The sequence below is a fragment of the Chelmon rostratus genome, chromosome 8, assembly GCF_017976325.1.
Source record: "Chelmon rostratus isolate fCheRos1 chromosome 8, fCheRos1.pri, whole genome shotgun sequence".
NCBI lineage: Eukaryota > Metazoa > Chordata > Actinopteri > Chaetodontiformes > Chaetodontidae > Chelmon > Chelmon rostratus.
Window position 1 is genome coordinate 22,606,094 of NC_055665.1, and position 23,372 is coordinate 22,629,465.

The 23,372-nt window shown below is 44.6% G+C and overlaps 1 protein-coding gene across 2 annotated transcripts in view; it reads right to left on the reverse strand.

The window, feature by feature from the left end:
- The window catches only part of LOC121610373 (low-density lipoprotein receptor class A domain-containing protein 4-like), a 202,762-nt gene that overhangs the window by 95,773 nt on the left and 83,617 nt on the right, over nucleotides 1–23,372 (reverse strand). For both annotated transcript variants that reach the window (XM_041942425.1, XM_041942424.1), the window contains one exon: nucleotides 4,403–4,543. In XM_041942425.1, coding sequence (XP_041798359.1) covers nucleotides 4,403–4,543 — 141 coding nt within the window. The remainder of the gene's footprint in view (nucleotides 1–4,402; nucleotides 4,544–23,372) is intronic.

Sequence of the window (23,372 nt, forward strand, 5' to 3'; positions counted from 1 at the left end):
AAACACACTCTTCCTCAGTGTGAGATGAAGAGTGTCACTCTTTCAAAGACCACTTAGACTTCTACATGAGTCCTACGCTCTATTCAAATATTGCATATTGACATGTATATCATAGCAGTCCTCCATTAACTATTCAGTCATTGTGTCCTCTTCTTCTGCCGTGGTCTAATTAAACCTTAGAATTAGCATCACAAGTGTTTCTCTCAATGCCCTCACCTCTTAATATTCAAATAGCATTCACAACATGAAAACATGCATTAATCCACATTTTCTTCTGATGATTTGCTCAATAACTGCCAGTGCTCCAGTTTCCTCATCCACATAGCCATAGCCGTTCACTGATTCAACCCAGACCTTTCTCTTGGAAGACATTCGACCAGTCTTTCCAGGAGAATCACAGGTATAATGAACAGCAATAATAGTGACTGCGCTGCATTCATGAGTTCTCGGGGCCTACTGGCTGTTGTGCCTGCTGACTCACTGGAATCACTTACTGGGACACCTAAATGGGGTGGAGCTAATGTTGATGTTATGAGTTACACCTGTGCTTTTCATGCATTGATAAGTCCAAATGTTTGCCATGGAAAAGGTCTAATGCTAACAAGTGGAAACTGCAACAATATGACTAAAGCCTCTGTCTCCTGTCAGACAGACCAGAGCTATTTAATACCAATTTCTCAACATAAGACAGAATATCATCAGTGGTGAGCTGAGCAAATGATCTGTGTTTAACAAAGAAGCCTCTTCAGGAGAGGAGAGGAGGAGGAGGAGGAGGAGAGGAGAGGAGAGGAGAGGAGAGGAGAGGAGAGGAGGAGGAGAGGGAGAGGAGAGGAGAGGAGAGGAGGAGGAGAGGAGGAGGAGGAGGAGAGGGAGAGGAGAGGAGAGGAGAGGAGAGGAGGAGGAGGAGGAGAGGGAGAGGAGAGGAGAGGAGAGGAGAGGAGAGGAGAGGAGAGGAGGAGGGAATATGGAGGAGAGAGGAGAGGAGGAGAGAAGAGGAGAAAGAGAGGAGAGGAGGAGGAAGGGGAGGGGGAGAGAAGAGGAGAGGAGGAGGAGAGAAGATGGAGGAGAGAGGAGAGGAGGAGAGAAGAGGAGACAGAGAGGAGAGGAGGAGGAGGAGGAGGAAGGGGAGAGGAAGAGAAGAGGAGAGGAGGAGGTAAAATGGAGGAGAGAGGAGAGGAGGAGAAAAGAGGATAAAGAGGGAGAAGAGGAGGAGGAGGAGGAGGAAGAGGAGAGGGAGAGATGAGGAGAGGAGGAGGGAAGATGGAGGAGAGAGGAGAGTAGGAGAGAAGAGGAGAAAGAGAGGAGAGGAGGAGGAGGAGGAAGAGGAGAGGGAGAGAAGAGGAGAGGAGGAGGAGGAGAAGGAAGAGGAGAGGAGGAGGGAGGGAAGATGGGGGAGAGAGGAGAGGAGATGAGGAGAGGAGAAAGAGAGGAGAGGAGTAGAGAGGAGGTGAGAGGAGAAGAGAGGAGAGGAGGTGGGAGGAGAGGAGAGGAGAGGAGAGGAGAGGAGAGGAGAGGAGAGGAGAGAAAGGGGGTGGAGAGGAGAGGAGAGGAGAGGAGAGGAGGGGGGACGTGAAGAGGAGAGGAGGAGAGAAATTGAGAGGAGAGGAGAGGAGAGGAGAGGAGAGGAGAGGAGAGGAGAGGAGAGGAGAGGAGGTGCAGGGCGTCAGGCTGCAGTGTGTCTAGACAGTATTCATGATCCATCTGTCTGCCACTGCCACGGCAACAGCCAGCGGCTACAACAAGATGGCAAACTCCATTACCACAGAAACATTTTCTATGTCCCTCTCCCTTCCCTCTCCCTCTCCCTCTCTCTCCCCCCTCATCTACCTCCATATCTCTGTCTGGCCCTCTGTCTCACTTCCAGCTCCCCCTTTTCTCTCCTCTCCCTCTGAGTGAGTCTGTCTGTACTCTTTTCAATCCCCTGCCACTCTTTTTGGCAATGTCTCCTTTCCTTTTCCTTTTTCTCTCTCTTCCTCTCCCTCCAACCATCCCTCTTTTTCTCCCTCCCTCCCTCCCTGTCTCTCAGGCATCACCAGAAAATGTGCACCGGCTCAGAAAATTACAATCATTGTACAGCTTTCCCATAACGCCGGCCACAGACACTTACATTAACATTCGCTCTAGACAGCTAAATATTTTAAGTACCCGGCTCAGGATTCTATCCATTGGAAATGAGTGCACCCCCACCCACCCAACCCCCACCCCTCCCTCCCAAAATCAAAAAAGGTTGTTTCTGGTGCCTTGTGGAGGAAAAGAAGGGTAGACAGAAAGAGAAAAAAAAGGATACATTTACAAAACAACAAGGCTGGCAGCGCATTTGAGGTAGGGAGTGAATGAGGGAGGGAGGGGGGAGGGAAAGAGATGGAGGGGAAGGTAAGGAACCTGCCAGACACACACACACACACACTCACACACACACAGCCGAGGATGAAAGTTCTGCTGTAAAAAGTTTTCCCTCTCCTCCTAAAAGTTGTTGAAAGCGAACGCTGCAGCACATCAAAGTGTCCTGGCAGACAGCCATCGTAGCCCATTGGTGTCCTTCACCCTCTCTCTCTCTATATATCTCTCCCCCCGTCTCCTTCCCTCTGTGTCTCTCGCCCTCTCTCTCTCTGTTTCCATTGATCGTGACGAGCCGAGGGAACACTCTCATCTTGTTCCCTGGACAGTGCTGCTCAGCGGGAGGTAGAAGGAGGTTGCTGGTGGAGGGCTCGGGTGGGGGGAGGCAGGTGGGGTGGGGTGGTGGTGGGGGTTCTTATGAAAGCAAAGAGATTCAAACAAAAACTGCACGGAAATGGAAAGGTGGAAAAAGTTCTGAGGAGGATGCTTTAGATGGATGCGAAAAGATCCTGTCGTGTATCGACCGGGATGCTACCCTGTGGCAGCGCTCATACTGTCGCCATGAGCGGCAGTAATGAGCTTCTGTTGATGGGAATGTTGCACGTTCGTAACATCCAATGACTTCACTCACAGATATCGTGCAATTATAGTTTTGATGTGATGATGGAAAGTGAGAGACACATTACTGCAGGACTGCATTGCTTCTATAGCCTCGACAAGGATAAATACAAGAGCCAAACTCAGCTCTGAATTCACGCATTCACACAGTCGTGTACGATCACACAGGTTTCACTCATATGAGAGTTTTTCGATCTGCTACCTCTGCAGTCTGTGTGGTTTGGTTAAGTTCAGACAATGGAAACGAAGTCCGGCAAAGACGGTGGTCGTGGGTAAAGGTTGATGCGGGACGGGATGTGAACTGCGGCCTCTGGCATCACTCTGGATGTCCATCCATCCTTCCTGACACCCCGACAGTAAAAACAGAGCATGCATGTATACATCTGTGTATAATATACTGGGTGACTACAGAAAGTCACGTATGAACTTTTGGGCTGCAGAGGACAGATGAAGCCATTTGCTTCACACGGACCCTCGTGGACACGTAGATTCTGACTGTATAATTTGGGTTTATCTGGGAGTATCACATCACATGCAAGACATCAGTTACGGGCAGGCACTACTGAAACGTTCATTTGACTGGTGGAACGTGTCTCCGTCCTTTCAGCAGCAACACTCCTGAGGTGTGGTCAGGACCGAAGGCGGACACACTGTCTCCACCAGGCTGAGTAACATTAGACATTCAATGGACAACAGTAGTCTGTAGTAGTAACAGGCTTCATAAGACAAAAATGTTATTATTTTATAATAACCACTGACGTGGAGCGTGCGTCACCCGTCCGTCTCTCTGAGTCGCTGTCGGTCGTTATGTTTGATAAAATGGAAGTGTTTCTCTTTTGTGTGCTGCATAGTTTAACCTGTTCAGCGCTGCCTTTCCCCAACATTTTCCTCATCACAGATTTTTATTGCATTCTATTTGCTATACTGTGGTGAGGTTTATTGTGTATATATATTGATTTGTGTAGGCATTTGGATTAATTATTGAACATCTTATTGTCTCAGATGTTCCTGTGATTTGACTCTATGTGAGTCCATAGCCTGTGGCTCTGTTGTAAAGATAATGATCATCACGTTGTTTCTTTAATGCCTGATGAAGGTTTATGATCTTCGTGCTGATGATGCGCAGGCGTTCGCCACTTTGTTGATCTACGTGCCACAAAAGTATCATTCCAGAAAATCTAGCTGAGAAAACTCATTATATTGCACGGAAAGAGGGTTTGCAGCACCATGCCCGAAAAAGACTGCGCAACCCTCATGTTGCACCTCAGCATCCACCTCGTACCTGCTCGCTGGGATCGACAAAGAGACCCCAGGGAGAGCAGAACCGAAACAGCAGAGAGGAAAGAGAGGAGGTTGAAGACGTGAGTCTGTATCTATTTGTGTTGTTTGATGGTGTGAGGTACAGAGAGGGAGGCACAGAGGTGGAGCAGCATCCTGCAGCACTCACAGTTGAAGATGCCTGGTGGAGGGTGCTGGGTGACCACGGGGCAGTTCTCCTCATCACTGTTGTCCCCACAGTTATTCAGCTGGTTGCAGATCAGCGAGCCCAGACGCAAACAATTCCCATTGGTGCAGTGGAACTTGCACTCTGTACAGCCGGGGAAGGTGGGGGGGGGCAGAGAGAGAAGAAACATTTCTTAGCACAGCCATTTCAAATGCTTAGTTCTCTGAACAGAGCTGCGTTCACAGTCATCAGGATCCACTTTGCATCCTCAGAGAACAAAATGTTTTGTTTATTCAAGGTCTGCAAGTCCTTATTTATTATTTATTTATTGTCTTTATTGGAATGATTAAAAAAAAATATTGATCTGCCCCCTTTTCTGCAGTTGAAACACTGGGAAGATGAACACAATCAACCAATAATAAATAAATAAATACATTTGATAGAAATACATGTTTGCAAGAGCTGTACATAGAAAAAAACAAGTTAAAAAAGTACACCCACACACACACACCAGTGTCACTAGTAGTAGTGCTCTAAAATGTGTAAAAGCACTGATAAACTGTATGGACGACAAAATTCTCAAACACGGGGCTGTTATGTGCAGCTCTGCCCGTTATCTACGCCTCAGAATGTGCAAGGTCATGTGAAATGTTTTTTTTTTTTTACCTGTGAGCTCAAACACAAAGCAGAGTTAATGTGTTGAGTTCACACAGAAACAAGGTCAGGAGAAAAGTGGTCTCCCGTTCAAAACAACAAATAAATAAACAGCTTTTCAAACAGGCCTTTGATGTGCCGCAGCCCCGAACCATAATGTTCTGTCGCGGTTATTACCAAAACGCTCCTTTCCCCCGAAATATTAATACGCCTGATTAGCACTATCTGGTGGGAAAAAAAAAATCCCACCTCGAAACTACAAATGTGAAAATGAAAAATGTATGCTATATATTCTGGAGGGAATGAATAATCATGCTGAACTTTAATCATAATAAGTGAAAATAACAACAACAGAGTGTTTGATGCACTGGAAAGCAAGGCCATGTCGGTGTGCCCCCGAGTGTGATGTGTGCAGCCATTCTGCGAGGGCTCCACTCACACTGAGCCCACCACGACTCCACAAAGTGAGAGGAGAGGATAAATGGAACTGAAATGATAAAGACTCACACACACGCAGCGATATGGTCTGCGAAAAAAGCTTGAGAAGGCGCCAGCTTTGTTTGGCTTTGTGGCGGCACGCGTTCAGTATACTGCGTGTGTATGTTGGCTCTTTTCTACTTCAACTGAAATCACACAAGCCATTTGTAGCAGTCAGAAAGTTATTTTCCAAATTATTGCTATTTTTTACTACGAGGGAGGAAAGGGCTCTTTGGAGATGCAGCTGAAATGTGACTGTCAGACCCTCTATGGACAGTTTATGGACAAAATATGTAACAAGACCAGAGATATTGTCTTTTTATTGGAGCCTATATTACCCACAATGCAACCAGCCACTGACAGTTCAGCTGCACATTCAGGTGTGTTATGCTAGCAGGCTAATGAAGACTTGATATGCTTCCCACAAACAGTGCAGAGGAGCAGGTCTGGGCTGCTCGCTTTCCATCCGCCTTCCATCTGCACATTTCCACATTTTTCATTTTCAAACTTGTAGGCTTCAGCCCCGACCGATGCTGACTCAAGTGACATCACTTGAAGACGATCGTCAGCCTTCACACCGCTCCCTCTGGAGACGCACTGCACTGCTTTTCTTACCTTTACATAATAGCTGCAAATGAAACTGTTGGCAGGTGTGTGGATTATCCAGCGTAACCACATGACTGTTTCTGGAAGGAGACATTGTTTTTTTTATTTTTCAACACTTCGAACAGCAAGTGAATTCCAATCTGAGTAAAACGGCGATTAACAAGTAAGTGTGTGAACTGTGTGTGAATTAGGCAATAATAATAATAATGAAGGCTGAACAGTGTATTTACTTTAATGCTTGCTATTCTGGAGGTCTTCATTCCTGCCTGAGCAGAGTCAACCCTTCACTAACGCTACAACTGCATTTCAGGCAAAGTCACAAAGTTTCACTGTTTAGCTGGGCTCCAATTCATGACTGCCAACACAATTATTACTGTAATTAAAACTCACACAAACTTTAACAAATAATAATCGGGTGGTGGAGGCGGGTTCGTAACAGTGTTGTTGAAAACACTGCATGTCATCTCCATGGAAACCATGGAGTTTTTCTTTTCTTTCTGAGAGACAGATTTTTTTTTTTCAGCTTTACGCTGAACAAAATTATAAGACTGTAACAACAACCCATTTTTTACGAGCTGAAATAAAAGACCTTTTTTCTTAACTTTTGTCCACAAATTTTGTTAAAATCCACATTAATGAGCATTTCTTTTTCCAAGACCATCCACCTGACAGGCGTGGCATGTCTACGTCCTGATTAAACAACAAAGATGAGAGAAAACTGTTGTGTTTAGATTCTGTTTAGTCCACCACGCAGAGAGCAGAAAAAAAAACATCCTCCTACAACAAAGGAAAATCAATCATGAAGTAAAAAAAAGGCACAAGTGCCATGAAAACCAAGACACCAGGGAGGGACTCGAGGCTGGATGGCTGGACCACCAAACCTAGAGACCCCAGGACTCCAGGGTTAATGTGTAAACTGGTTTGTGCTCACTTAAATGGAAATTTGTTTAGGAGCATGCTCCACTAAAGCACAAAATCAGCTGACACGATGGCCTTAGAGGAGCACAGAGATTTAGTATTGTACTCATAAGAAACAGATGAAAACATCACAGGTCCAAACGGAGGCAGCAGAGCATGAGATACCCTGACGTTTGTGCTGAAAAGTGAATGATAATGCTGTTGTTTTAAGCAAAGCATTATTTCTTATTGGGATTTAAACATGTTGGCAGTGGAGTATTAGAAATTAATTAATCTATGTTGTAGTGTCATAGGCATGTAATGAGACCTCCCAGCATGCAACAGGAGAACGTTCTTCATTCTCGATGGTCACATTCTCCTCAGTGTCAGTCCCTGTAGTCGGGGTTGGCCATTTAATCATGAGCTGATATGCAGTGGTGTCTCTAGAGTCTGTAGAGGCCCAAGGCAAAACTCCCAGGGGGTCCCTCCAACCGGCGTTCCTCCTCATTATGATAGAAACATTCTGACACCAACTCAAAATGTAGCATTTTTTTTACTTCAAACGATCCCATCATGAGTAGAATTTTCAAATATAAATCTAAAGAACATTACAAAGCTCATCATTTTCGAAATTCAAACATGAAGAAAAATAAAACCCAGAGCAACACAAAACTCAATGACTTCAACGTCGTCACTTCATAAATAACCCACATTATCAAGCCAACGCTGCCACTATGTCCTCGCATTATATGCTCAAAAGAGTCTTATGTTCGACTCTGTATAGTTAGTGGTCGCGTCTTTGAAGCTCCATGTTCCCAGTTTGACTTCAGACTGCTTAGCAGCGCTCCTCATCAGCTAAAGCTCATCTTAGCATGTTAGCATGCTAACAGCTTTCTTCTTACTTGCCTTTGTCGCTGCACTGTTAAACCGCCATCTGTTGATCAGTGGAATAATGGGAAACCATTGGCAGGAATGTGTATCTGCGATCTGCGCGCACGTGCGTGTGCACGTGTGTCCTTGTTGCCGTGCACAGGAGGTTAGAAACTCCAGAGGTTGCTCTGAGTTTGTTTTGAACCAAATAGTTAAAAGGCAGCATTCAAGAACAGAGAGAGTGAAAACGTTGCACAGTGATGGGATTTATTTTGGATTCGTCTTTGCAGAGCGATTTCGCATGTTTAGTCTCACAAATGAGCGCTGCTTCATATGTGGTCAGTATGTGAGGCTGAGAAAGTTGGACCGACTTACACAACTCCCACTGAAATATTCAGTCAAATGATGTCTTTGCCATAGAAACAAATCAGCTTTGACTCCTCGGTGCCAAACTCATTACTTAATGTGATTAGGAAGGTCTGATCGACTGCTGTAATCAAGCCTCAGCAAGATTCTTCACACTTCTGGTCGGGATTCTTCTCTTTTCTCGTATTTGCCGACGCAGTAGAGGGAAGATGGAGGCAAAGGGGAAGGAAATGAGTGTTTGTGTGTGTGTGTATGTGTCGGGGGCGTCTGGGTTTCGCTGCAGCTAACACACAACGCACACAAAGCCCCGACGGCCCGTACCTGCGCACACACACGCCGACAAACACCTCGAGGCCCGTTCCTGGTGCGAGTCCTTCCGATCTGCCCGGCTGGCACTGAGCGACCTAATGACACTGCACATTTTCTCCTCTTCCTCCCATAACAAGAACAGCTTGTTCTGCTCTTGTCTAGACGGTGGCGGGGGGGAAAAAAAAAAGGCAGGAACAGAGATCCGATTCAAAGAACAGACCAGCATGACCGTTCTTTGGAACAAACCCTCTCCCCTTCTTCTGAGTGGCAATTAGTGAAGCCTCAGTGACTTGCCCAGCCTCTCCTCTCCTCGCTCTGTCTTTCATTTTGTCTCATCTATTACTCTCCTCTGTCTAGACTCCTCTTTCAGTCTCATCTCCTCTTCTGTCTATCCTCTCCTTTCCAGCTCTATTACTCTCTATTGCTCTCCCATCTTGCCCCCTCGCCTCCTCCCGGTCCATCCTCTCACTTTGTGCCTTTGCGTTTACTCTCCCATCTTCTGGCCATCTTCTGTCTCCTCCGCTGCTCCTCTTTTCCTTCCTCTCCAGCAACACTCCCATTCAGCTGTCACATGAATTTGAAGCAAAGCTTTGAAATGTCGGAAAATGTGAGGCAACAGTAAACCTGTCGGCGCGAATCTTCCCTCGTGAATTACGCAGCCCCCACCCCCAGCCGCCTTTACAAACACAGACACATACAGGTTAATTAGTGTGATTTGAAAATGCCAGACAGAGTGGTGAGATGAATGATCCCCCCCCTCTTCTGCCAGGATCTGATCAGCAGATACTTAAATGTAAAGGATGGAGAAATGAGCAGGAGGCAAACAAAAGCACTCATAAGAATACCATTAAACAAGACACGCTCTGCAGTATATGAGAGCATAGATGAAATTATACAAGAGGTCACAGTAGACACATATTTCATAGACAGAAATGTCATTACTTACAGTGATAGAAAGCTACTGCTGTTAAACACTATTTCTTCATGACAATGTCGAACCTTCACAGTATAAAGCCTCACAGGAAAAGCTGAGGCTGTCTTTTGAAATCAGTTTCATTCATTGCAATTCGCACTGCAAGTCACGATCACATCTTCTGTGCTCTTGGACGACTCAGAGTGTGATGCAGAGCAAAGGGCTTCACAAACAAACAGAAGCAAAAGTGCATAAAAGACATTTCAAGCCTGTGAGCCAAATGTTTCATCAAACAAATCGCCCCGTTACATATTAATGAACCATAAAACCTTATTCTATGTTTCAGTGGAGGTCCCAAAGGGGAAAAATATGACTGACTTTTGGGGAAATTTTTACACACAGATGCACTAGACATCTAAAATATTTCAGTTTGATGGAATAGTCCTTTATGGGAAAGTTTCTGTCAGTTTAAACACCACGCAGCTTCAATGAAAAGCTCAAACATGCTAATATGCTTCTGTACTTCTACACTTCTGATGTTGGCAAATTAACCAGTAACACACAGGCCGCCCCAGAAACATGCGAGTGCTGGTCAGTCACAGTAACACAGGAGGCTGATGGGAGACTCTAGTTACAAACTCATCTCCACAAGCTAGCGATGTCAGCCTGCGCGCTTCCTTCAGCGCAGTGATACGGTTGGCAGGTGTAGTTCGGTCGAAAGAACATAGTTCGTACATGAATCTGCTCACAACAAGGCTTGTGGATTATCTTAAGTAAAAGGGTCATGGTTTCGAGGAAGGAGACATTGCTGTTTGTCAGATGTATTTTTATGGTGCTTTGAACAGCAGAAGCCATGAAAGGTCTCCACAGCCAGCATCTCTAGAACTCAGCAGCTCAAAACCAAACCATCTAAACAGATAAACAGCACTGCAGGTAAGAGGAAAAAATGCTGAACTGATTCTGAACTCTCCTTGTATCCGAGCCACAAAAACTACACTGAATTATCCCTGAAAATATTTAAATGTTGTTTAGTTATTATCACCAAATTCTTGGGTCTGGTTTCAAGCAGCTCTGCTCAGAATTAAAATATCAGGAATAGGAGAGACCTCAGCGCCATTGTACTCATCTGCACACAAGTGTCATTCTCAAGAATCAGTTCCTACTAAAATGTCCATTGCACCAGTTTTCCTAAACAAAAACTCACAAAACAACATTGTCAAAGCCACAGCCAGCCCACAGCAGTGGTCCGCAGGCGGTCAGCAGTAGTGCCAGCTCCGCAGCTGGTTTGCAGTCCCCGCGCTGACACTTAGCAAGGTAGCTCGCTCACTTTCGAGCAGGAAAATAAGGTAAAACCAGGAATTTATAAGATGTCTGTGAACTATAATAGTGCAGCAGTTCATGATCCAGCAGAGCAGGGTGATCTGATATTGAATGGTGTGACACAGCTCAAAGGTTAGCACTGTCAAAGACAGGTGGAAAACAAACTATTGGAAAACAATCCCAGTGTGCGTCGCCGAGTTCAGCGAAGTTCACTCAAAGCCCAACACTGATGTGAATGTACTGGATGTGGTGATTGCAGTGATTCCATAGAAATGAACTGATTTCACTATGAAATTCAACTATAATAGGCAGCAAACCCTTCTTCTCTCATACTCCTATATTCTTCAAACAATGCTGGTTTGACTTTGAAAGTCATTGCACACAAGAGCTGCAAGCCTGACTTATTTTTATGGAAATTAATTCATTTCAAAAATCCAGAAAAAACAAACAAGCGATGTTTTCATTGTCAGCAGAGGTTTGTCGTGTTTTATGGTGTCGGAACGTCAAAGCACTTCGTAATAACTAACTCGGCACTTTCTGGTCAAACACGGGATTGACGGCGAGCAACATTTCAACATTTCAGTCCACAAGCAGTCCATCCTGAGACTAAACCACTCTGATCAGAGGAACCCTGCGGTACACCGGACGAGAACATCTTTCTCACAGCACACATCACATCTTCACAAAAACCTTTCTGCCTCAAGTAAGCCTGGAAACGGATGAGATTTGAACAAAGTTTGCTGTCAAACTTAGCTAATCCAATTACCAGACATCAGAATTTGCATAAGCACTCTCCCATCGTCTCCCTTCTTCTCTCACACTCTTCATCATCTCTTCTGCCTCTCCTCTCTGCCCGTCTGTCTGTCCGTCATCTCCTCTGACGTCGGTCTGTCAGTCAGAGGAGCTGTCGGCCCGTCTGCCTCGACGGGCGAGAGAGGAAACACTCTGCTGGAAGACGAGGAGGAGGAGAGGATCCGAAGAGCAGAAAGAAAACAGGACAGATGGCAGCTGCGGCAATAGACAGGAAGAGGAAGTGAGGGAAGAAAGGGAAGTGGCAGCGAGGAGGAGGAAGAGAGGAGGAGGACAGAGAAGGGTGATGATGAGGATTGTGGTGATGATGATAAGATTGTGGGTGATGCGAGCTCTGAGGATGAAGGCGATAATGACGTTCTGATAAGGAGTGGGAGACAGGAAGCGGAGGGTTATTAGGTAGTAGAGCATCAGAGGAAGAGTAAAACTACTAGTTAAACCAGGCTGACCTCTCTATCATGACACCAGTGGAGTATAACAGGAGGTGTGATGCTGACGTTCAGCTGCCTCACTCTCTGCAGAACGAACGTTTCCCATCAAAGGCCTCAAAAGGGAATCTTTCTTTTCAAAGAAATGATTGCTGAGAGACAGAGAGGCTTCTTTTTTCATTATTTCCTGTTACTTTCAACTCCTGCGCTGTTCTCTAACAAGGAGAAATCAAATCCCGCAGTGGAGGAGAAAACTGCTCATGCAGACTCAGACAGAAAATATGTGACGTGAATTGCACTTTGACGAGTGTGTGTGTGTGTGTGTGTGTTTGTGCCTGTGATATAACAAAGTGTTGTAGTCGACGCTTGCCAGTGACAGACTGGGGGCCGGATACGCGTTTTTTTGCAGTGTGTGTGTGTTTGTGTGTGTGTGCGTTTCTGGGTATGTGGCTACCAAAGTGTCCTTGGGCGTCCGTTTGGATGTGTGTGTGTGTGTGTGTGTGTGTGTGTGTGTGAGTAAATGAGAGTCAGTGGGCTGCTGTTGCTGCAGTCACAGCTCTCAGAGCAGCAGCATTATCACACATTAAAAAAAGAGGCTGTTTATGGCGTAACATGCTGTGGCACACTGCTAATACAATACAGCGTGTACGAAGGCAATAAGTAGGGCCATCAGAGGAAACATGGACCCCTCCATGTCCTCCAGTGATAACGCTCAAAGTCGGTCTATTTCACCATCACAGCAGACGGGCTGCAAGACTCCCAGTATTGATTTTCTATGTGGAGAAAATTGATTACACTGAGTCATTTTATCATTCCAATGAAGTGCTGAGATTAATGCTGGTACTAAGACTTAAAGTGGTATTTTAGGGGGAGTGGAGGATGAATATTTTTATATTATGCTCCTCTCACCAAGACCTGCCCAATCTTTTCCATATGAGACATCCCAGAGTCATTTAAACAGACTTTTAGCCAGCAGCGTGGTTCTATGGATGGCGATGCAGGTCTGTCGGTCAGTCCCCCTCTTTAGGCATAAATATTTGATGCACACACTCATAGTCCCAGAGGATGGATCCTACTATCTTTTCATCTTGTGCAGCTCAACCTCATCCCGTGTTTGGTGCTAACTGGCGTGTCATCAAATGTTAGCATGCTGAAATGCTAAAGATGACAGATCTGGTAAAGAATATACGTGGTAAAGATCAGCACATTAACACTGCAACCTGTGAGCGTGACCGCCACCAGACTGACCACTACCACTTTAACACTCACCTCACCAGCCATTCGGCTACTCCATACAGCAGCCGTACATTGAGATTTCATACACTGATGAATTAATAATCTACGTAAGATAAATCTCTTAAATCTGGGAATACATGCATGTTTACTTGTTTACTGTATGTCTTCTTCCCAGGCCATTTTTTTATGTGACAACATTTCACTGGTTTCAAGCTTTGTCGTTCATTAATTGTTTTTTGTTTTTTAAAGATTTTTTTAACATCTTACTGAGTTATTATTATGCTTGAAACTAGAACTTGCAGAACCATAAAGCTGTTTGAGCAGCCGACCAGTAGAAAATCGCTTCGTTGAAGTCAGAATTTTTTTGTATCCAGACAGTGTACCTATTTTTAGTCTGGACGCACTACTTCTTAGATAACTGTGGGTTCTTTGAGACTAGATAGAAATTAGAGATTAGAAATTCTCCTGTTCTGCTGGCAGATTTTATTATTTTGCTTATTCCAAGTCATATTTCCACCATCCAGCCTTGCGTGTTGTATTGGCTTCAACAGCAGAAACACAGCTGACGGGCCTTTGTGTCAACAATGAAAAAATGCAAATCTGTGACATTTGTTAACGTTAAACAGTTGCTGAGTCCACTAAAACCTTTAGTCTGTACTTCTTGGTTCAGATCTCTTATCTCAGAAATGACTTTGAACTTATTATTCATTTTCAGTTACTAAATTGAAGCACATCATGAAGGTTTGAATTGTTTCCTCAATAACTAATGTTCATGCATAAAATCTGTGTGGCACCCCTTTGAATAAAGCTGGTCTGCAGTCCCCACCTGTCTTGAAATATCAACTCATTGTTTAATCCAGGTTTGTCTATAGCTTTGAGTATAATGCACATGCATTAAAATACAACAGATTAGCAAGGTAGTGCGGTGCAGCATTTTCCATGCTGAGTGTGAATCGTCTGTGTCAGGCTGTTTAATGTCCTCTTGGTCTCCATCGCTCTTTGTATTTCAGCCGTTTCTCCCACTGCCTGCTCTCTCTGCCCTCCAGCCTGCATCCCTGATATGAGGCGAGCAGCAGCTTTGCAGGGCAGTAAGGTAATAAATGTGTTGCAGATGCGTCTGTGAGCCATGAAGGATTGGGGCATCTTTCCAACTCTCTGCCTCACTCCTCTTTTTCATTTACCTCCCATCCCTACTCCTCTCCTCTGTCTCCACCTCCTCTTATTTTGCCTCCTCTCCTCTTATGCCTGCCCTGTTTTTGACTCTTTCTCCCCTCCTTACCTCACCCCCCCTCCTTGTTTCATCATCTACTCTACTCTTTCTCTATCCTCTTGTCTCCTCTTCCTTTCCCTTAATTTCTCCTTCCCCCTGTCTCCCTTCACCCCTCTCATCCCTTCCTCTCCCCCTCCCCTCTCTGTGGCTACCAGGATAATTAAGCATGTCAGAGTTGTGCTGACTTGGCACAATTGACACCCATAGTGAAGGAGAGAGAAACAGTGACAGAACGAGGCAGAGAAGTAGAGAGAGAGAGAGAGACCTTCAGGCTGTGTCTCCTTTCTGCAGACCAGACAGTGCATCACTACCGCTCTGCTCTGAGTGTGTGTGTGTGTGTGTGTGTGTGTGTGTGTGTGTGTTCTCAGCAGTAAGTCAATGTACCTGTGTATGCCTCAGGGAGATGCAGTCATGCTATATGGCAGCGAAGTTACACTGTGTTTTAACCCTCTCTGTCTGCTTTGTCTGGCGGCCTCCTGCTGGCCTGGCAGCAACCACTGAACACTTCATGTGAATTTCCCCTCATGTGAAGCCTGGAGCGGGAGGGAAGAAGGCCATGACACTCTCATCTTCCCTATTACTTTGACGCTAAGTAGAAAATACCATAAAAACTTATCATGCTGTATTCATGGACCTTACAGCAAATCAAAAACATACCCAAAAGCAATGCTTGAACAAAGCCGGAGTATGCATGGTCCTACTCATCAAAATACTAAACTCAAGTATACATGCCTATATCACCCTGCTGCACAGCAGAATCTATTCACTGACATCATGTTCCATGAATATCAGTTTTATTGTCCTGCACTGTTATGCAATAATTCATTATGTTTATTAAGTCCCATTAACGGGACCCTGTGGAGTCTCCAATCACTAATGGTGTTGTAGAGCAGAGGCTCTCACACTGTGTGGGGAGAGATGCGGGTTGTCTGAAAACAACGGGATTAGTCGTTTGTCCTGCTTATCAATACAGTGAGCAGCCTGAACAGCAGCAGTGCCTGTGACACGCATCTCATGGACACGATTAAGATAATATGGATATAGATTCAGTGTGACTTACACTTTCTGAGAATTATTCATTATTTCTGATACGCATCACAAATAAATCTGCCTGAAAATCATGAGGTTTTTAAGTTTTCTTCAGGATCAAAATAATCCATGTGGACACTGCAAACAGGAACTCCTAATAGCTAATTCAACACTTTTAACGTTGTCAGTTTGCTAGACTGTAAATATTGGCTGAAAAACAGGCCTCAGGTTGTAGCTCATAGCGTAGCTCACTGAATCAATGGCTATGCTAGACTTTCTGTTTACATCCCCCAAAGCATTATGGGAAGTGTAATTCCAAAACTTAGAGCAAGATTATTCCCAAAACAGAGGTAAACATATGTTATCCTCATTTGCATGATTATTCACATCGAGACTACACGGACACGTAAAGACATGGAGTTTTTAGAGTGGAGGCTGTGTGATGCGTTCAGGAGGTCACTATGACCTTCAGTCGTGGCGAGTCAGAAGAGCCTGCAAACACCTATGCATCGAGACATTGCTGGTCGACAAGTCACGTGACCTAGCTCGGCGCTGAACCAATCAATTAAGACAGCGAGCTGCTACTGCTGCATCCGTTGCATCCGCCCCAAATGTTGTTGCTTTGTATTGTGAACACCTGCCGCCGACAACCGGCTACATCTGATCCTACATCATCCCCATCATCACACACTGTAGCTTAATCATGTGGGCCTCTGCTTCAGTGAAGAGTCTGCGATATGACACTATTATACTGCACATTACTCAAACACCAGCAAAATTGAAATAAGACATTTTAACTTTGGTTGGTTCTGTGGTTGCCATGGTCACATGACAAGCTGCAGGCAAAGAGCTGAGCGCATCCACCAGACTGCTGGCCACGGCTGGTGCCACGGTCCTCAGCTGTACTGTATGTCTGTCATCATGTTTCTCTGGAAACAGTGCAGCTGGCAGCGGTGTCCGCTCCCTCTGTGAACGCATCTTCGAGGATGGACACAATGCGATTTGGTGAGAAATGCTGAATGTGAAGAACTGTCTGTTCTCCATGGAAAGTTGCTCTGAGTAGGCCTACTGAGATTCTGAGTCAAGCATTTAAAGGAAGCAGAGAGCAGCTGCTGGGATGAACAGTCATTATTTCAATCCTCTTTTATTAGCAGAAATCAATGTAAGATGTAAAGCCAGACTGATAGCAGCACATAGTTGTGTTAGTGCTACTCTGATTTAAAGAAAATGAATGCGTATCTAATGTTGTAAGGCTTTCAAGGGATTTAAAAAAAACTCTCTGGGCATATTTAGAGTTAAAAATATTTTTGTAATTTTGTCTTTTTCAGACTTTTACTGCGTCTTAACCATCACGCAGGTGCAACCTGTCATTCCTCCTCCCTGTCTCCGCTCGAAAAAACACACCCGCACGACGTAATGTTCACTGCAACATCATGTGAGGATCATTTTTCGCGCTTTCAAAGGGATGGCGAGGATCGTGTCCAGGCTTCACCAGTGTCTCTCTGTATATTTCCAGTGTCAGTTTGTCATTATTGCCAAGGACCAAATCAAATTTCTCGTCTGCTCTTTTCCTCCAAGAGGCTGAACGTTTGTCGTGTGCTTTCAGTCTCACACACTACAGTTCACCAGTCAGCACTCAAAACAGCTTTTTAATCCATATTCACTCATCTTACGTACATGTGAATACACAGCAGATCTAATTAGATGGGAATAAGTTCCGACAGGTGAGTTAAGCCCACAGTTCTGATGAGTTTATGGCCCCACTCTGCACTTTCTCAAGCCTCGAGCTAATACATAATAAGGCTTACATGGACCTACATCTATTCAGATACAAGATGGATGATATCTTTATCATGATGAAATCACCTGACAGCAATAAAGGTGCAGTCTGACCTAGCCCTCTTCCCATTTCCTCCATGCACTTTCCTCCATAACAGACTTATCAGTGCATTACTCAGATGAGAAAGAAAATTTGAAAATGTTGCCTCTGTTTGTTTTGCAGCTTAAGGTGCTGAGAGAGCATCAGGTTAATATTCACTGGTTAACGTCGACAGTGAGAAACCTCATAAATATGTCCTCAGGTTGCCTGCTCACTGTCAGCTTTAACGCTCTGCCCACGCATACGCCCACACACATGAATAAGGTGCAGGCACATACACACACGCACGCATGCACGCTACGCAGACAGATACACGTGAAACGCACACACTCACGCAAATGCACACACAAAGAAATACCCGTGCACACACATGCTCGCACACACGCCCACGCGCTACCTAGCCAACCTAGCAGAGGATCTCAGCAGGCTGGCAGCGCCGACAGGCTGAGCCAAAATAACGTCTCAAACTCAGTAACCTCAGCCATCATATCAACAACTGAATCAGAGCAGATAGGCAGTGCGGCTGTTCAGCTAAACAAATCAAGGCTGCTAAATGAACACGCAATGAAAAAGACGTGTCCTTGCTGCGCCGACGAGACGACGGTTTGTTCAGAAAACGTTGATAAATTGTTGTAAACCATTTTCAGGCACCGAAGTCCGTCATAATCCAGTTTGTTCAATCAACCGTCCAGCACATTAGGGACGGGGACAGACAAGAGAAAAGGCCTGCGTTACAAACTGGGGTAACAGAAACAGAAAAACATGAGTGTTGAGCAGACAGGGAGAGTCTAATGACAGATGTTATCAAGTTCAAATTATGGGATTATGATGATGCAATACGATGAGCAGGATCAATAGTAGGGACTACTTTTCTGAGCCTCTGCTGCTTTGATTTTGACCTTTTTCTTTAATCTGTCTCATTTTTGCACCCAACTTTCAGGGAGCGCGACAGTTGATCTCGTAGGTACTTGTTCTCTATGTGACCGGTGATGCATTCACGACAAGACTTCTAAAGAAGTATAAAACTCATCATTCAGAACTTTTGTGGTGTCTTTATTATCTAACTAAGGATTACAAAAAAGCCACATATTCCGAATGCAACAACTGACACAGTTTCAACCAGAGCACAAATCCCTCAACCCCTACTGTGTCTTGATTAGGTGGCAAACTAAGACTGTGCATTCTGAGTGAAAATCAAAACCAAAAGATGAATTCAGCCAACACGAAAAGTCTAAGGTTTGGTTTCAGTACTCCCAGGAACTGAACTAATTCTTCCTCATTTGTTTATATAGTGGCACTGTGTCCTGGTGTCATGACACAAACAGCAGCAGGAGTAAATGGAGTGTGAGTGAGGAGGCTGAGCGCAGCTGTATGGACGTCTGCAGCTATCTGAGGAATCAGAGGAATTTAGGGAGTGGAGACTGAGGCATTAACGTGAGGGCTGCTACACAATGACAGGAGCCTCAATACAGCTATTGACTACACTGAGCTGCAGCACACACACACACACACACACACACACACACAGGCAGATATAAACACCTACATAAACATGCCTACATGCAGACACACTGCGACCAACATATGCATTCACACTTGTAGACACAGATACAAATAGACATGGTCACAGATGACCACACACACATGCACACACGCACACACACACACACGGATGATGTGCCTATTTAGGTCAGTGTAAACGTGGGCTGGGTGGATGTCTGAGTGACTAGTAAATAAGCTGGATCGGAAGTAAATAAAGGAGACAAAATAAGACAGCAGGCAGCCATGCACAGAGAGACAAGGTAAACACACACGCAAGCACGAACACACGCACGTGCGCGCGCACACACACACACACACACACAGGCACACAAAGAGCACATACGTACACTTTTGCATCATAAACCTGAAACATCAACAAACATTTGCATACTAAGACACGCTCACAAACCCAAGAAGAAATTAGGCGAGGATGATGACTCACTGGGTCTGTCTAATTTAGTGTGTCTGCCATTGACACCAACACGCACAAACGCACAAACACACACAAGCATTTTGTCTCAAACCCTGTAATTATAATGAATAAATATGAATGCACATATGCGCACATTCACAGACACATGCATGCAATTATCATGTCGTAAATCCTGTAATTATATTGGCCGAACATAAATACACACATGCATGGACCTAACACATGTGCACACACACTCCCACATTCACAGACACATGCACACATGCAATTATCTTGTCATACATCGTGCAATTATATCAAACTAATATGGATACATAATCTGCATACATCCTGCATGGACACACACACACACACACACACACACAGAGGTTCTGACCACGAGCCAGCATCATGGAGTAGTTCTGCTACAGATGTGACACCACCATTACATCCTGTGCTGAAGCAACACACAGAGGAAATGTGTGTTTTGTTTTTTGATTGATTGATTGATAAGATAAATTTAAATATTTAGTCAAACCATTCGTTGCACATTAGCGTAGAGTAGTTATTTAAATTTTTTGGCTGCTGCCATGAAGTGCAATTTAGAGGTTAGCCGACTCATCGTGAGTCAGGTTGGGACTAGTATTCAGTGTCATCCAGCAGTTAGACAGAAGGGTCTGTAGAAGGCTGCTAATTATGGATATAGGTTAGACACAGATTATATAAGTAGAGTAAACATGGATTTTCCTCTGCCGACACCACTAGTTCATGAGCTGACACATAAAACAATAATACGAATGTATTAGTGTGTGTTGCCCTTTACTCTAATTTAACTTTTAATTTTCATCATATCACTTGATTGTGAATCTGTAGCCCTAAACATAACGGTTAAGAAAGATGAAGAGTTTGAGTGCAATGTCACTGCTAGCATGTTCCAGAAATTATTCCTACCTCCCCTGAATGCAGCATAAAACACAACCATGTTCAGAGCATTTTTGTTTGCCAAAAGGAAAAAAAAAGACAGAAAGAAAAACATAAAACTCCAGATTTTCCTCTTAACTGGGACTCATCTGTGATGTCAGAAAACTCTGCTCTGCTACTCTGAACCCCCCTCCCTGATGTTTTTACAGCTAACTGTGTCCCACATGAGATGCTCTACTTGTTCAATAGATAGTGTTCCCACAAAATTCCTCAAAGGTGTCTTTGATACAGATTCCACCATTGTATCTATTAGAAACAGCCCTTTGACCAGTGGTATGCTAGCTGCTAGCATCCTCTGCTATTACACGTGCACAAGTTAAGAAAAGAAAACAGCCTGATTTGTCATCCCATAGGAACAATACTCCTCTCTAAACTTGCATTTCTATGTAAGTATTTTTGTGCTTAGATGTTGTTTCCAACTGGTTTTTGAGAATCTAGGCTTTAGACTAGTATACAGTGTCAACAGTAGCTACTGGAGAAGGTTTACCTCTCTTCTTTACTACACAGCACATCATGTCATTCTAACTGATTGCCTTAAGCACGTGTATAATTGTGTGAGTGATGTTGGAGAGTTGTCTCTTGATCGTCTTTTAACACTATGGCTTTGTTCGTGATACACAACTTATCCTCTTCCTGAGCACTCATCACCTGTAGGGTCCCACAAGGCTCAGGCTGAACCTTGAGATGCCTAAAGACACTGGGAAAAGGCTCTTAATTCACTATTATATAACATCAAAAGCGATATGCTGTTTCATTTATTTACCATCATTCTGAACAATGTGGGTAGAATGTCTTCTGAATTAAACCTAGCTTAAAGACAGCTCTAACAAAGGTGCTTTCAAGCATGTGCATCTTGTATATTAAATGTGCAAACATTGAAAGCAAGACATGATGGTTTCTGAAGAAGGCAGCCTTCAGTTTGGAGGTGTTAGCTGACGACCAACAGCTAGCTTAGCCTGCAGCACTGCAGAGCTCCGGTCCTCAGCTGCAGATTTCATATTTTCTCTCAACAGTGAACAAAACCAGGTGATCGCTGAATGTAGGCTTATCGGTGGACAGCCAGCCAGGAAAACACGACATGTAAATAAGATGACTTTGGAGATACCACAAGACATAGTCATCCTCTCGCCGCACCAAAACCTCAAGGCCCTGTGCCAAACAGGCCCATCCTGTGTGAGTCCAGACAAAGAAGCCTTCCTGTGATTAGCAACTGTGCTGTAAATACTGGACTTCATTTTTTTAATCCGTTACGGCCTGCATTAAGGCTAGTGAACTAACTACTGGCTAAACAGTAGCTAGCTGCAAACATGCCAATGACAGCCAGCAGCATTATTGCAGTGCTTTATGTGTTACCGACTGACACTGTCTATTGGCTTTAATAACGATGCACATCACAACATGGCTATAACAGAGCCTGAAGGGGAGAAAACACACTGGCAGCCAGATGATTAGACTTAGTTTGAAAGAAGGCAGCAGTTTAGGCAGATGATTACTTCATTTGGAGATCAAACTGAAAGTGAATGCCCCTGAAAGGTCAGTAAGGATGTCACGTTTGTGTCATCGGGAGTGACGGTCGAGATGGGAACGATTCCCATGTTGCCGTGTTCACGTCATTATGCTTCTCGGGATGACTGAACGGTTGCAGCATTGGTCATTTGAGGGTTAAAAACACTGTGCGCTGACAGTATAGCACTACATCCATTCAATTTGGATTTTATTAGTACGACAGACACTGGTTAATGTCCGACATTCTTGTTCACTTGGCTTTCAGGCACTTCTGTATTAGTAAGGGCCGACTGGGATATATTGGAGCTGTCAGAAAATGATCAAGTTATGTTTGGTCTGCCTGCTCATGGTTCTTATTCCATCTGACTTCTTATTAGAGATCAACTGGAATCATCCTTTAAGAAAATTCATATGTTTATCTATTTTAGTTACACATTTTCAACTCTGTCCATCGCGCACCGTAAAAATCAGTCTTAAATATCAATCCTCCATTCGGGCCCGTTAAGCATGAAACATGTATCATTTCACCGATACATAGGCAAGTAAAGGAGGAGACAGACAGACATGTGTCTGAGGCCTCCACCCGAGGCAGCAGGCAGGCAGAGGGGCAGGAGGTCCTCGTCTAATAACCCTGAGCTGTCAGTCTCTTTATGGATGTGCCATGGCTCTACATTAGTACAGCTCAATATGGATTGACTGTGGTGGGAGACCACACTGCGCGAGACGGAGCAGAGTAGGGAGGAGGAGAGGATGACAGACAGAGTGAGATAAATGGAGATGGACAGAAAAAGGTGACCACCGAGGGAGAGGCAGAGTGAGAAAATGTGTCAGTCGCAGAAAAAGAGAGGACAGGAGGATGAGAAAGAGGGAGACAGACTGGGATTGAGAGTGACTCTGCAGTATTGTCTCTGTGTGTGAACCGCCTCAAGGGGAGCGTTAGGAAATGTAAGGCCACAGAGGAGGATACGGGTTAGATTTAGAGGGAGACTAACTTTTTCACATTTAGAAGGTTCCACTACTGTTTCTCTTTTTTTTGGTTGAGTTCCTCCAGGGAGAACATTGATTCTCTTCTTCCTCTTTTGTAAAGAAAATAAAAAGCTGGACATGATTTCGGTCGGTCTGGAGAAGGTCAGGTCTCCATCACCATCAGTGGGACGATGATGGTGAGAGTCAGTCAGCTTCAGGTTGCCGGGGGGTGACATCAGCAAGAACTCGACCTGGACCCACCACACCGACAGAATCTCAAGCACAGCAAGACGATGGCCCTTCTTCCTCCACACTGGCCCGGCTCCACCTACCTGTTACTTACGGTTTACATCTCAGTGTACATGCTTATTACTACCTGTTAACACCTGCACATGTCACAGTATATATGTTTATTTTACGGCCTGTTTAGAAGCTGTTTATTCATCACAGTATATATGTATATGCATGTATATCTTTGTAGACCCTGTTCTCATTATGTACA